Source organism: Sylvia atricapilla, chromosome 19 (genome assembly GCF_009819655.1).
Source record: "Sylvia atricapilla isolate bSylAtr1 chromosome 19, bSylAtr1.pri, whole genome shotgun sequence".
Classification (NCBI taxonomy): domain Eukaryota; kingdom Metazoa; phylum Chordata; class Aves; order Passeriformes; family Sylviidae; genus Sylvia; species Sylvia atricapilla.
Window position 1 is genome coordinate 10,272,102 of NC_089158.1, and position 15,826 is coordinate 10,287,927.

Sequence of the window (15,826 nt, forward strand, 5' to 3'; positions counted from 1 at the left end):
CTTGCCAAAACTCTTGAAATAAGTTTCTGCAAATGCTTGTGTTGGCCACTAAATGTTCCCTTGTCACCGTTAGGCTTCGGTCAGTGCCCAGGACAGGAATGATGGGGTCAGGGGTGACCAGAACCTGTGTATGGCCCAGTGTGGGAAAGGGCCATGGCTGTGTTTCCTGTGGCTCTTCTGTCAGTGCTCTCACTGTGTTCTGTGAGCCTGGCCCCAGAGCTGGAGCAGGGACTGATCCCTGGTCCCCTGAGCAGCTGAGAGAATACCAGAGTTTGTCCCCAGGTCAGCCTTGAACACAAATAGTTCAAGCATGGGTTTTGTTTCCTGGAAGGGCTGGAGAATCTGGGTATATTCAGTCTCTTCCTTCTCTGCAGGCAGAGATGTCCCACAGCTGCCCTGTCCCTGTTGGCCACAGTGTTCCTGAACTGTGTGCACAGCCCTGGGCCAGAGGAGAATTAGTTAAAGTGGGGTCAGTGTTGTTCCAGCACTGGGATGTCTCAGCTGCCTGCTGGGCAGCATTTACAGCTTTGCATGTTCTGGTACCATCTCTGACTGCTGTGTTGGGCTGCCCTGGAACTGCAGCAAAGGAATTCATTCATGGAATTTTCCCTTGTTTGTCTGTTGTTCCTACAACACTTCAGTCTTGTTCAATCCAATAGAGTTTCTAGCTCCTGCTTCCTGTGTTTTGCCAATCTGAATAAAAACTGGTAATATGAGGCTGGGGAAGAAAGACTATGGGTAAATTTTTGTTGTCTTTGACCAAAGAAAGTGACAGCAGTCTGGAGGGACCTTCTGTCATTTTTGTTTTACAAACGGAGATGGGCAGAGCTTTCTGGATGTCCCCTAAGTGACTGGGGACCATGAGTCCTGGGGAAATGACAGTAGCTCCTGTTAGAGGTGACAAAAGCAAACCAACGCCACAGCGAATAACCTTTGTTTTGTGCTCTTCTGTTTATTGTGGGACAATCCCAGCAGTGTTTGTGATCCTGGCGCTGTGCTGGGTCCTCCCTGGAGGTGGTGGCTCTGAGCAGTGGCTGTGTGCTCAGTGTGGGGACAGGAGGGCTCAGCCCTGGGCACTGACACCCACCTCTGCCCTTCCCTTTCCCCGCAGAGCCGAGAGGCAGAGTCTGGTATGACACCATGGAAGGGCAGCACAACCATCCTCATCACCTAGGGGACCAGAACAACCCTCTGTGCAAGCTGCCAGGGCAGGAATTCCAGCATGATCCTCAGGTAAGTGCCACTGTCCCTGGCCTGTCTCTGTCTTTCCTTACCTTCATTCTGAAAGGACTCCTGATGCCTGAGCATGGAGCTGCCTTTGCCCCTCTCCTTTTGTTCTTAGTGCACTTATTGCTGTTTCAGGGAATATCCACTTTGGGATTCTGCCAGCCAGCCAGAGTTTCCTGAACCCACTTTTTGATTATAATAAAAGAAAAAGGAAATAGTTTGAATTTTGCTTAAAGCAAGAGTTTTTAAACCATCTTATAAAAACATACTGAGTTGGCTTTCTCTTGTCTTTGGTTCTTTGAAGAAAAGGCCAAAGTGAAATAGATGATTGTGTAAGTGAATATATGTATTTTATCACCTTTTATAGTTTCATAGTAAGTGCTGAAGAAGTAATTACCAAATAAAAGAAAAAGCTCATTCTACATGGAACCTTAGGCTCCCTGTGAGTCTCTGGAACGCATCCTGCAGTGTATTTTGTCCATACTAAAATAAAACTCCTTTCTCTTCCTGCCTTTCTGCAGAAGGGGCTAAACCCAGGGTTAACCCACAGTCTGTGTCATCATGAAACTTGGATTTTCTGAATTCTGCCTGCTTGACTTCTCAGCCTGTTTTCTGTTGATCACAGCAATTCAGTTTTGCCCCTTGGCTGTTTTAAGGAATGACCCAAAAGCACCATGGAAAGGTGTCAGAAAGAGGAGAACTGTGGCTGTGGGGAGGGCTGGGGGTGATCCCTGGCTGCTGCCACCAGGGTGGCAGATCCCGGGGTGATCCCGGGGTGATCCAGGGGTGATCCAGGCTCCCCAGGCACAGGCTGGCCTTGGGAGAGCTCTGGCAGTGCCCAGCACAGGCTCTGCTCCAGGGGAGTTTTCTGCACACAGTGAGTGAGTGCACTGCTGGGAAAGGAGCAGGGTGTGGAGCAAAGCCCCCTCTCCTAATGTAGCAATTTGTCATATTAAGTCATTTAATAATAATTGAATCCCCTTGATTAATCTCCTAGAATTAGCCAGTTGCATTTTGAGCAATTAGGGTTAATTACTGCCTCATTTGGCAGGATAGTGCCCCTGTAATTATTTCATGAACAAGATTAGGAAGTGTTCCTGTGCAGCAGATACATTCATGGCATCTTGGAGCACATGTTAGAATTTGTAATGACATAGTTAAGTGTAATTAGTAGCTAATAATCTGTGTTCTGCTGTGATGCTGATGCTGAGTGGGCTCATTTTGCTGTATGGTCATTGTTCAGTGAAACCTCCCCTCAACTCTGGTAATACCCAAGTTCTCTTAATGGAGGCCTCTAGTTAACTGCTCTGAGAATGATCTAATTTGGAATTAGAATTGCAGGAAGACTTCCTTTGGTTTTGCTGTCAAAATAACAAAAAGACCTGATTAACAAAAATATACAGTCTACCAAGGAACTGGAAAAAAACCCATATAACAAAGGTAGTGTTAAGAAGCCTTATATTGGTGACATGATAGGGTTGCTGATGACATATTTCTGATTCTCCATTTTTCAGGAATGTAAATATATATAATTTTTTAAATCTCTGTTTTTTTTACCTGGAAGAATCCAAAAGCCCATCCTTTCTTTCTTCTGAAAATCTGAGTAATGCAGATATGCTGTGTAATAGTTTGTGGGAGGGAGGGAGGTTTGGGAAGATAAAATAGACCAAACTTGTCTTAGGAGAAATGTCATCAATGGCAGAGATGAAAACTTAAAACAGAAAAAAACCAGAACATGAGTTCTTGGAGTCTTGGATGAGGAGGGAGCTTTGTATGGAATGGTGTCCCCTTCCCTCCAGCCCTTTCACTGCACACCACTGCTCCAGCCCCCGAAAGACCCCCAAAGCAACAACCTGCTCCTCTCCCAGAGCTTTCCCTATGATTATGCTGCTTCCTGAAGCTTCTTTTTTTGTCAGTTCTGACAGAGGGGTTGTTCCTGCTTTATAACTCATCAGTACAAAATGTGAGTAAGCGTCTCAGGCTGCTCTTTCAGCCTTTAGCTGTTGTAGTTTGGTTAGTGAAGCCTTTGAGTGATGCTGGGTACTTAGGAGTTATCCATAATACAAAAAAATGGTTTTTAAATGTCCAATAAAATCACAGTTTTGGCTTTTGGCTCTCATTCATGCCCAGAAATGCCCCGAGGAAGTTCATCAGCAAGAGGGAGAACATTTTCTAGTCATGTTCCAGAGTGAAGGTGTTAATTATTTAAGTCTCCACATTACTTAGTGTTTATAACAGCGAGCAATAAAAGATTATTTAGGAGTAAATCAGTGATATAAAAATATAGAGTGGCAATTTTTAACTTAGTTTTCATACTAAATAAACACAGTAACTCACTTTTAAATAACTCTTTTATATACTCACATCTTAGCAGCAGAACTGTTAAGAGATTATTTCTGTGGTGAATTTAATTTCTTTGTGCATGTCACCTTGTCCTCCTATTGCCAAGCTGATATTTCTCCGTTTCCTTGTCGTGTTGTGGTACAAATGTCAAGATAGGCACAGAATATCTGGATATCAGGATAGATCCCAGTCATGCTCACAGGGATGCTGAAACTTTGAAACTTAAGCCAAGTTCTTCAGCAAACTTTAAATTTCCAGGTAACAGGTCAGGTGAAGGATATTTTATGACTGTGTAGTCTAATTTTGGAGCTCAAATTGAAAAACCTGATGTATTCTTCAATAATTACTTGGCTACCTGTTTGAAGGATAATCCATATTTTAAAAGTTTCCTCATCTCTTGCAAGCTTAGAAGTTCTTTCTTTAATCAATCTGTTCTAATGTGTTCTCATAAATTCACCCTGGAATTTCAGCCTCAAAGTATGCAGAATTCTTTTCAGGTAGGCATTATTGAATGGAGGCAGGTGTATAATTTTGGGCACTCTAAAAGGGTTTGAGATACTGATGTTGATAGTAAATCATTGCTCCTGATGTGTGCATGTTCTTGGGGAGGGGCTGGAGCTCCCCCAGCACTGCTGCAGATGTCTTTTAAAGGTGAAATTAGTTACTGTAAATGTCACTCAGATGAAGTATGCACTTTGGAAGCAAGGAAACCATTCCTTTAAAATTAATGATGCATTGCAAATATCAGAAAAAACCCCCTTATATCCAGCGTAAAGATAATTAAAATTCAGGTCAGAAGTGTATGACTTAGTCAGGCTAAATTTTTTAATGAGATTTCAGGAAATTAATTGGGCGAGTGTGTTTTTACTCTTCTGAAGAATATTTGGTTTTGTGGCTCTACAGGAAAGCTGCTTTTATTGGCATCTGAAAGTTGTACTGTCTGACTTTTTAACTGTTGGTTAACTAATCTTAACAGTTTTTAGGTTGATTACAAATACTCTAAATGCCTGCAGCCCTTTGTGCAGGGATGACTGGTGCCTGTTTCCCACGTGCCAATCAGCAGTAAAACAACTGACTTTATTATTAATTAACATCAGCACTCGGGGTTTCCATACTGTGCAATTAGCAATGGACCTTCCTCTTTCTCAGCCCGTTCTTGGATTCCTTGTGCCTCTGTTCACTACAAGATAACTGAAGCTTTTATTTCTTTGGGAGATTTTTTTAGTGTTGTGAAACCTTACCAGTTCTGCTCTGCAGACAGTCTTGGAACACCTCAGGATTTGAGCCCAAAAGCCCTGGCAAAGTTCTCCCTGAAGTTCTGTGCCAAGGGCTGCCCTTGCCTGCTTTTGCCAGCTTTGGAATTTGTGCTCTGGCACCAGTGGTTCCCTCTCACAGAGCACATGTGTGCCAGAGGAGATGTTCTTCTCTCCAGAAGAGCTTGTTCTTGGAATAATCTCTGCATTTCTCCTTAAAAATGAATGGGTTTTTTATTTGCACGAGGAATTTTTTGACTTTAATCTGTGGCAGTTGTGGTTTTTTTCATGGAGTAGGAGAAGAATGAGACTTCCTTGTGTGCATGAAGAGAACAGCCTTTGTCTCAAAACAAGTTCTCCCCAGACTGGGCTCTTCCTACAGCTGCCCCGGGAGCAGAAATGTGCCAACAGCCCAGTTTTTGTGGTGTCCAGTGCTTGGGATCCTTTTTGCTTGGTTGGCTTTTCCCCTCCCCTTTTCTTCTTTTTGTTTAGCTTTTCTTTTAATTCAAGCTCCATTGGTGACCTTGGCACCCTGTAGAGGCAAGGAATTTTACTGCACTCCTGGAAAGCTGAGCCCAAATCTATCCTAAAAATGAGAAGATGTATTTTTAGTGGACAGGTTTGAAGATGATGGTGGTGTCTTACTGCACGGAATTTATATCTGTACGTGGAAACTCCAGGATTCACAGAAATAAAGATCACAGGTTGTTTGAATGAACAGGGATTGGTTCTTTGCCAGCTTTCTGAAAAACTGTGGTGATTAATTGTGGAAACAATGGAGTGGCCCGTGTCAAGAGTCCTGAAGTGAGTGAGGTGTGTGTGAGGGCAGACTGGAGGGGCACTGCTCTGACAAGACAGGTATTTCCCAGGTGTTCCCAGTTTCCTGCTTACCTTCAGTTCAGCAGAGCATGAGAGAAGGTGCAGTTCCAACATCAGGCAAAGAGCTCAGTAGGAGCCTTTCTGGTCCAGTTTGGGCTCACCTGAGGATGATTCCTGGTTTGTTCTGTAACCCAACATCTCCTGCCCTCTCTGAAAGCTCCGTTACTTTAATTAGGTCTGATAGGTTGTGATGGCCCATGCAAATCTAGGTCATTGCATATGTAAATGTGCAGCTGCAGTGCTGGCAGTGCCAGAACACATCAGCAGAGGTGTCCAGGCATGGGCAGCATCACCCCCAGCAGGCTCCAGGGCTCTGCATGGCAAAGGGACACATTCCCCTCACACTTGCCTAACGTTTATTTATTTGTTCCCGTTCAGAAGTTGGGAGATATTTCTGGGCTCGTCCTCGAAATATTAATTTACACTTAGGCACTCTGGGTGTAAACACACACTTTACTGATTTAGGAAAGGCAAGTGGAAACTGTCCTTGATTTCAGTGTGGATTTCTTTCTGAAAAACAAAGTTTTGTGGTAGTTGCCTCATAAAACATTGTTAGAAGTGCTGCTCCTATTGTGAGTAGTAACTGCAAGTTAGAAAAGCTTTTGCTCAGACTTTCTTACCGCTCAAGAACATCTCAGGAGGCACAAGGCGAAGGAAATGCTGTGATTCCTTTCTGTTCTTCAATTAGGAACAAGTGCTTTGTAGGTTTATGTGCTGACACCTTGGTTTTGTCTGGGGAAAGGGGTTTGTCTGTGCAGGTCAAGGCACTCGCTCAGCAGCTGGTGTGTAAAACAGTTGGGAAGCAGAGATGCTGCTGGTGGAGAGCAGCAAACGGGACAAATGCAGACTGTGCTGGCACTGATGTTTGTCACACTGCCTGCAAGGAGCTGAGTGTCCCAGCCCCTGGGACGGGGATGGAGGAGGCCTTCTGTTTATCAGACCCCTGCAAGGAGAGGTTGCAACCAGTTTGAACTGAGAAGGCTGCAGGGGCTGCTTAATTGGAATATTTGTTTGTCTGCCTTCATCCTGCCTTGCCTCACTCTGGTGATGATTTAGGAACTTAGAGGAGAATGTATGTAAACAACAAAGCCAAGCAATTACAGCTTTCTGCCTTTGTCTGGTACCTGTAGGATACCTGTTCCCTCATCACTGAGAGGATGCTCCCAGTTTATTGGGTAGTGTACGCTGCCAAATTTGAAAAAAAAAAAAAATCAATCTTTAGACTTGAATTTTGGTTTGGGTTTTGTTCTCTCTGTGAATGCAGCATAATTCCAAGCACAGCACAAAGCACTGAGAGCTGACCCAAACTTTGATTGCAGTTAATAGCTGGTGACTTGTTCCAAGTGTAGGGGAGGCTGGAGTGCTCTTACAGGGAACTGTGCCCTGAGCTGCTTGAAGGAGGCACTTGGAGAAGTGACCTTCCTCTTTCTGTGGGCTTGCCTTCAGAAATAGCTGCAGGTCCTGTCTGAAAGCTTTCCCTGCATTTCAGATCTGGCTTCCAGCCCTCTCCTGCTGCATTGGGAAGTGACGGTGGTAGCAATAGTCATTCCTTAAAACCTGCCTTTCAGATGTGCCTGCAGCCCTCCCGGGACACTTGTGCTGGGTGTGCCTGCTGGGTTTGGCCCTGGGGAGCCCTTCCCACCCCCAGCTCTGCCGGGAACTTCTCTTTTTTGGGCCTTTTGGTGCAAACTCTGAAAAGGCTCGAGATGCTGAAACTCGAAAATGTTCTACTTGGCACGTGTGTGCTAACTTGGAGTAATTAATTTTCATAATTTCTTTTTTAAACATTGTTTGGCAGCCGTGCTAATTACAGAGGAGACCAGCAGGGCTCTGGGGAGCCCTGGCAGTCCGTGGAGCCCGTGCTCCTCGTTAGGCTGCCTCTCCCTGCCTGTTTACCTGGGCCTGCTGGGCTGCACCGTGGGCATCTCCCCGCTGACACGGGCAGCCAGGGCTGCTGAGAGCCTCTGCAGCCGGGGAGAGCAGGTTGGGATTAATTAGTTACTTACACGGAAGGCAAGACTTCAATTCCCTTTTTGAAGAAGTCGTTTGGCTTCCTCCAGCCTGTGCTAGGGCTACATCTGTGAGGAGTGAATGTGTTTGTGGTGGGGCTCTTCTCCATTCTGATCTGAGGTGGGAGCTGTGCCCATGAGCACAGGGAGGGGCTCTCTGGGGTCCCTGGCTGCCTTTCCTGTGCCAGAGACATTTTCTAGGATGAGGATCATGGTTCTGTGGGGTCCCTGGCTGCCTTTCCCTTGCAGAGACGTTTCCCAGGAGGGGTGTCATGGTTCTGTGGGGTCCCTGACTGCCTTTCCCTTGCAGAGACATTTCCCAGGATGGGTACTGTGGCTCTCTAGGGTCGCTGACTGCCTTTCCCTTGCAGAGACATTTAACGTCGTACCCGTATCGCTGCACCTTGGCAGATTTTCAGATTGAGAAGAAGATCGGGCGAGGCCAGTTCAGTGAAGTTTACAAAGCAACCTGTCTCCTGGACAGGAAACCTGTGGCACTGAAGAAGGTGCAGGTGAGCCTTCCAGGGCAGCAGGGGCACGTTCCAAGGGCTGCCAGGTGACCTGGGGACAGAGAACTCTGCCCTGCAGGGTCTCCACCCCTCATCACCCCACACTGGGCTCCTCTGTCCAAACCAGGATTATACAGCACTGGAGCCATTTCATGTTAAAGTTTTACCTTTTGCTTTATGAAAAGGGTTCACCAAATTGTTATGAAATGTGCTGGTGCCATCCCAACGCAGCTGAACCACGGGAACATGGAAGGGAAAAAGGCTGGAGCTTGCTGGTGGAGTTGGAGAAGAATTTGTGAAAACTGGGATGTCAGAAGAGTAGATTTTTTAAACTTGGTTGGAAGTATTGGGCAGTATTCAGAGCAGCATTTTGTTTGAAGAACTTTGCCTTTAATCCTCCAATCTCTTATTTCCAGTGACTTAGTGATCATTGCAGAATGAATATTAATGCTCAAAGTTATTGTTAATTATTACAGAGAAATCAGTGGAAGCTGTGTCTGTTTAGAGGAGAAAAGTAAACATTTTGCCTTTTATTTACTCTATGAAATGAATAACAACTAAACCAATGAAAATCACAGCAGCAAATTCACAAATTTGTATCTTTATTTTTTGTGCTGCTTAGAATATTGCCAGTGGGTTCTAAAATTAGTTTTACCCCAATGTTATCCCTGTGGTGGCTTCAAAATAAAGAAAACATTGATCTTTCTTTGATCTGGGGATTGTGTGAATACTCATTACAGTAGAGGATGTACAAATTGGGGAAGGAAACACCAACTGCTTGTTAAAGTATAAAGTACTTTTTTTGTTGTTGTTTCATTTTTATTTTCTATGTTTTTGTGTTTAAAGATTTTTGAAATGATGGATGCCAAGGCAAGGCAAGATTGCATTAAAGAAATTGACCTCTTGAAGGTAAGAATTTTTATAATTACTTTTTTCTTCTTTTTTCTCTCCTTTTTGTGAGTTTTGTTTTTTTGTTTGTTTGCTTTGTTTTGTGAAAAAAAATTGTTTTTAGGTTGGCAAATAAAGCTTACACAGTAAAGGAGAGAGCAGTTTTGCCTGCACATGTCATGTATGTGTGTGTATAAATACCACACATGAAAACAATAATTTAGGTAAAGGCTCTGAACCCAGAGAGTTTAAGTGATTAAAACAAGGAGTGATTTTAATGCATTAGCAGCTTATTTTAAATTGTTGATTAAAAACAGACACGTTGCACTTTAGGTATCTATTTTTAGTAAATGCAGCACACTGCAAAAGGCTAAAAATTTAGTTTAGCTAGTCAAATTTCATTCTAAAAGTATTAAATAATTACTTCTGTGCCTGTGATTTTAGGGCTTTCTGTTCAAATTCATGCAGCTGTAGCCTGAGTCTGTAGGTGTAGGGAGGGATAAACGTGAGCCAGTTGCTCCATAGCCATGGAGGAAAATAATGGCAAGGTTTACATTCAGAAAGAGGATCTGTGATATTTTTTGGTTCTAGGAAAAAAAATTCAAGCTTCAGTTGTGAATAAAAGAATGAGCTGTACTGAAATTAAAGAAAGGAATTAGTGAAGAAGCCAGCATAAGTAATCAGATAATAAACTGACATGTGCAGTTTGTGTGTTATTGTCTTCCTTCAAAGTTTTAATTTAGTTTTGTTGCTCTTTTAATGGGCAAAGAGACCTTGAGTACTGTAACCAACAGTTGGGGGTTCGTTTCTATTTAATGAGGGGGGAAATCTGTTATTGCCTAACAAAGCATCCTCCAGGACACTGCTTTTAAATGGTTTGCAGTTTCCCACAGAAGGGGTTGTTTCTCCCTGTGGTGGAGTTGCTCTTTGCTCAGGACATTTCCAGGGGCTGTGCCTGTGGGAAATCCTCCTCCTCCTCCCGGGAGTTTGTGTGGAGCACTCCAGCCTTTGCTCAGGACATTTCCAGGGGCTGTGCCTGTGGGAAATGCTCCTCCTCCTCCTCCCTGGGGTTTGTGGAGCACTCCAGCCTTTGCTCAGGACATTTCCAGGGGCTGTGCCTGTGGGAAATCCTCCTCCTCCTCCCTGGGGTTTGTGGAGCACTCCAGCCCGGGCTGTGGGTGACAGGAGGTGCAGGTGCTGTGTCTGTCACCTTGTCACCGCTCCTCTTGCTTTCCCTCCCTCTGCAGCAACTGAACCACCCCAACATCATCAAGTATTTGGATTCTTTCATTGAGGACAACGAACTCAACATAGTCCTGGAGCTGGCTGATGCTGGGGATCTCTCTCAGATGATTAAGGTGAGGACGTGTCTGTCCTGGAGGTGCTGCAGACCTGACCCACGGCTGCGTTAGAAGCACTCCTTTCCTCCCCTTGCAGCTTTGCACACCCATGACTTGCTTCCAGACCTGAGCCAAAGTGCCTGGTGGCATTTAAAATACCCCAGGCCCTGGGCTGAGGTTGTGGTCACTGCTGCAGAGGGAGGTGTCTGTGATCTGGTGGGACAGTTATTTGTGAGGTTGATTCGCTCAGTGATTGATGGGACATTTAATTACTGCTGGGTTCACTGTTCACATCGCCTGTCTGCCACTCTGAAGACATTCAAGGAAGTCTATTGACTTTCTTTGCAGCGGGGATTTGGGTTTGAGGAAATGTTTCAAGTACTTGTTCTTCTTTTATGTTGCTCTTAGGAATACTTGTATTGCTACAAACCAGCTTTAGTTAAGCTGTTACCACCTGCTTTTATATTTTCTTTGACATGTTAATCTTTAGACATACATCCCTTGTGAGAACAGATGTGTTATATCATGTTTGTTAGCACTCTCAACCTTCTCTCCATGTTTTACCTGGGTTTTGCCATCATTTATTCCATAATTATCATAAATGAATGTTTGGGAAGTTCTCCACCTCCTTGTTGTCACAGTTAAAATATCTTATTAACAGATTTGTTTTCTTTGCCAGCAGAGCAATGAGGCACTAGGCCAAAGGCTGTCAAACAAGTTTACCCATTCAGCCCTCAGTCAGAATTTGCAGGATGCAAAAAAACCCTGGAAAACCTGCGTGGCCTCACAGGAGAGGCCTGGGAGCAGCAGAGTCACTGCTGGGACAGCCCCAGGGCTCAGTCCAGCCTCACCCGGGGGAATCTGATCCTTCTGCCTTTGTGCTGCCTTCTGCTGGGCTCTGCCCTTTCCCACCATTGCCTGGGAAACTCACCGCTCCTCTCGGGTTTTCTCTGCTTGTGCTCCACGATGGAAAACCCCAGGGACTGAAAATGGAGAAAAAATGGCTAAAAATGGGGAAAAAATGACAAAAAAGTGGGTTGAAAAAAGGGGTTAAATGCCCAAAAATTGGGTTAAAAAATGGGGGGGGAAAAAAGAAGAAAAAGTGGAGAAAAAATGGCTAAAAATGGGGGAAAAAAGACAAAAAATGAGAGCAGGAGTTGTGGCTGTGTGAGACCTTCTGGGCTCTGCTTGAGTTTGCAGTCTTGGCTGACGTAAGTTTTACCTACAGAATTGTCAGATTTCGTGATAAATATTCGTATTTTTTAGTCATCTGTAGTTTTTAGTTTAAAAAGACTGACAAATATGTTCATTTGCTTATCAGGGTTGGCCATTTAATTTTTTAAAATAACTTTCTGTGTCATTATAGTAAGAGTTACATTTTCCAAAACATAACTGGTAGAGTCTTGCATTGCTGCTTTGCCCAGTGCTGGACTGTGCTGGTTTCCAGTGTCTACAGCTCTGTGTTCCCTCTGTAGTTCAGGCACGAAGAAGATGTATTTGGTTTTTTTTTCAAGGTCATATAAATGAAGATTTTCAGCTCATGCAAATCTAGGAATTCTTTTTTTTTTTTTTTTTTAGTTTTTTTTTAGTTTTTTTTAGTTTTTTTTTATTTCTAACAGAAATTAAAGAAAAAAAAAAAAAAAAAAACAAAAACCCAAGCCCTGAAGCCAAGAGGGAACAAAAGCTCCCCTCTGCAGGGCAGTTTCCCCAGGAGCTGCAGCTGCAGTGTGGCTTTGGGCTGGGCCAGCAGTGGCAGCCCTGGGAAGGTGACAAAGCCAGGGCCTGTCTCTGTCACACCCCGGTGCCTGCATTATTTATGAGGGATGTAGAGCTGCAGGAAAAACCCACCGGAGAGTTGGGACTTGCTTGTAAATGTCAGGCAAACCTTATTGGACATGACATTTAGAAAATTATCACTTGTGGTCTTGCATATCCACTCTTAAATATTTTAATGAGAATTAAATAATTTTATTGTGTATATAACACTTTCTCCCTCACCCTCTGTAATTCTTCTGTGCTCTACTCTCGAGTTTTGGGTTGAGACTGTTGCAATCTGTCAGATTTGCTGCCTGGGGAATTGCACAGTCGTGCCCCTTCGCAGCTGAGCTGCAAAAGAAAATTTGCCATTGCTGGAGTCAAACACGAACTGGTAACAGCATTTCACAGGGAACAGAGAGTGTGACAAGGGACATCAGATGTCAGTGCAGAGGGGGGAAAGCACGAGGGGCAGCAGGGCACTCCCACCCCTCACTGCTGCTGCAGCTGGGAACTCTCAGGGCTGCCATGCCAGGCAGAGGTGGGGCAGGAGGGTGACACAGTGCCACCCCGTGTGCCAGGGCAGCACCGGGACACCTCTGCTCGTGTCGAGGTGTGTCTGGTGAATGCCCTGCCTGCAGAGCTGGCTCCGTGGCAAGGCAGGGACAAGGATCCAAAGGCTATAGGTTTGGGATGCCTGGTGCAGTGCCAGGCACGGCTCTGTGCCCCCTGCACGGCAAGGAGAGCAGCTGAAGCCTGCAATGCCTGGCCTTCACTGAAGTGTGCAGCTGGCTCTTTATTCCCGAAGTGGCTGGAAGGAGACTTGAGCAGTGGGCTGCACTCGGTGCTGCTGCTTTGTGCTGCCCATTATTGGGAGAGCTCAGAGGTGCTGCCAGGGGACCCAGCACTGCCCAGGCACACCCAGCTGTGGCACCAGAGAGGGCTCTTCATTCACTATTCCTGCTGTGCATCAAACAGAACGCGTTATCCTACCTGATCACAGAACAAACATCGATACTTTATTGGTGCTCGGGCCATCTTTTAAAAAAGGGGAGCAGATTTCCTTATTCTTGTTATAGACAATGCAATAATGAATGTTTACAAGGGGGTTTTTAATGGTCTTTTGTTTCTTAAGGCAAAATATTTGAGGCATTTGTTGTTTTGAGGCGTTAAATATGTTTTGCAAGGTAATTAAGGAGATTAATGCTAATCGTAATTGTGTCCATTCAAAAATGTCAAACCTATTTAAGCGTATTTTTCATAATAGTTGTTAATTAGTGAACTGCATCGAAGTTTCCACACAGAGAAGAGGAGTTAAAAGCTAATCAGAAGAAAAGTCATGCAGCTGCAGATTTGGAAGACTTGAGCAACCTGCAGCTGACTAACACAATTCTGGGAACGAGTCAAATATGTTGTTTTGTTTTTTTTTCTTTTTTTCACTGATCTTTTATTTATTTCCTCCCACAGTATTTTAAAAAGCAGAAACGGTTAATCCCGGAAAGGACGGTGTGGAAATATTTTGTGCAGTTATGCAGTGCAGTGGAACACATGCACTCCCGCAGGGTGATGCACAGAGGTAACATTAATTCAGTCTCTTTTCACTGAATAATAATATAATGTTCCAATTAGTAAGCGCCTACATTCAAAAACAATTATGCTGATGTTCAGCCAATGCATGTTTAGAGAGGCTGGAGCCTGCGAGATGGATTTCTCCTTCTGTCTCTGCCTCATTGTTAAAGCATTCAGGCCGAAGTGACTGTGGTATTAGGAAGATGAGCTGCTTTGTATTCCAGACACTGATATTAAGTAGAAGTGTCAAACTTGCCATTAGAAAAGTGTCAGAAATAAAATGCTGAGACTCCTGGATACAGTGAACTCTTAAGAAATAGTCTTCATTATATTAGCTGTGACCTTAGAGAGTTGAGAAGAGTTTTCCTGTCTTGCAGGCTTTTCTGAAATATTAATACAAATATGTCCCACACTCTCATAACCTGTTCTCTATTTTCATTAATTATTTTTGAATCTCTTGTCTCAGAACGTCTTATAACTTTGAGCTCTATCCAAAAAATTACACTATTGCTTTCAGTGTCAGTGAAGTGCTTTGGGAAGGACTCAGGAATTGCAAATTTCCCAAAAGGCACCAGCACCCATCTTGGCTGCTTGTTATTTCCTTGCTCCTCTGAAGGAGGGAATTCTTCACTGTGTTTTTCAGCAATGTGATATCATTTTTGCTCCTGATGCAGTGTATCAACTGTGCCTGAATTAGCTCTGTAATAATCCAGGTTATTACAGGGCTGAAATGGGGAGCCTCAGGTTGAGTCTCTGCCTCAGTTCTGACATGACTGCTTGGCAAACTGGGGTTGTGGTGGTTTCTACCCTTGGTGAACCCACTGGGCTGTGCAGAGCCCACAATTCTGCTGTATGAGGACCAGTAATTACACTTTGCATGAGGGGATGGCGGTGGGCAGTGCAGTTTCCTGCAGAAAGTGATCCTTCCCAAAGAGAACTGGGCTCATTCCTTTGATTTCCAGCAGATAAAGGGGCTGCCTCTGTTCTGTTGAGCTGTTTCCTGCATTTCCCCTCATTGGTATTTCTTGTGTGCTGGGAAGTACACTCTGATTTTTGTGTCTGTGCAGAGCTGGAAGCCTTGGAAGATTGAGCCTATCAAAGCTCTAAAGAAACACGGTTCTGCTCGAGCCTCTTTGTACCCTGAGCGCTCCAGGCGATGCTTCTATTGCTGCATTAGAACCAAATAACCTTTTGTGGCTTTGACCTTTTACCTTTTTCTTCTTGCAGACATAAAACCAGCCAACGTGTTTATAACAGCCACAGGGGTGGTGAAGCTGGGAGATCTTGGATTAGGCCGGTTTTTTAGCTCTAAAACCACGGCAGCACATTCCTTAGGTAAGCTGGTGCTCGTTCAGCAGGGCCTGGCGTGCACTGCCAGCTCTGCTGGTCACACACAGGGTGTCCATGTGTCCTCCCGTGGTGACAGCAGTGGGAGGCTGCCCACGGGGGCTGCGTTTCCAGCCACGTCTGTTTGACATGCTCCTTGGAGGCATTGACAGGTATCTTCTGGTTTAGAATTTTTATTTTTTTTTTCTGGAAGGCCTGGCCTGGTGTTTTACAGCAAATGCAGCTTTTCCTCTCTGAACTGGAATTCTGTGTTGCCCCAATGCCTTTTACCTTTTTACCTTTGCTGGTCAGGGCTCTGCCCTGGCTGGGAATGATGAGGTGGGTGAGCCCTCATGGCTCATCTGTCCCATGAAACCTGGCCTGTGCTTTAAACATCCAGCTTTCCTTCATATCTTCCCCATAGCTCAAGGTTGTCTTCCTCATTTTTACCATTAGCATTAATTCTAGTGCTGTAGAAAATTGCATAGTTATGCAATTCATTCTTCAGGTCTTACAGTATAAAGTATTTCATAGTTGTGTCTGTAACCTCTTGAGAGGTGACTGATTTTTCCATTGTTATTAATGGGTCTGAATTTTTTGAGCAGTGAAGGAGCTTTGACTTTTGGTGCAATATTTAGGCTCTTTTAAACTAATGTCTCTCAGTTGACTTTGGAACACACGATGTTTGTTTCAGTATTTGTGTTTTGCAATTTCCTCTGCTGAATCCT

The 15,826-nt window shown here is 44.4% G+C and overlaps 1 protein-coding gene and 1 long non-coding RNA gene across 2 annotated transcripts in view; both read left to right on the forward strand.

Annotated features, from left to right (window-relative positions):
* LOC136369861 (uncharacterized) overlaps positions 1-15,826 on the forward strand; it is a 174,069-nt gene that overhangs the window by 143,729 nt on the left and 14,514 nt on the right. The window lies entirely within an intron of this gene.
* The window catches only part of NEK6 (NIMA related kinase 6), a 44,488-nt gene that overhangs the window by 15,363 nt on the left and 13,299 nt on the right, over positions 1-15,826 (forward strand). The window contains exons 2-7 of the mRNA XM_066332972.1: positions 1,112-1,233; positions 8,083-8,223; positions 9,067-9,129; positions 10,356-10,466; positions 13,671-13,779; positions 15,000-15,107. Of these exons, the coding sequence (XP_066189069.1) occupies positions 1,141-1,233; positions 8,083-8,223; positions 9,067-9,129; positions 10,356-10,466; positions 13,671-13,779; positions 15,000-15,107 (625 nt within the window). The 5' untranslated portion in view covers positions 1,112-1,140. The remainder of the gene's footprint in view (positions 1-1,111; positions 1,234-8,082; positions 8,224-9,066; positions 9,130-10,355; positions 10,467-13,670; positions 13,780-14,999; positions 15,108-15,826) is intronic.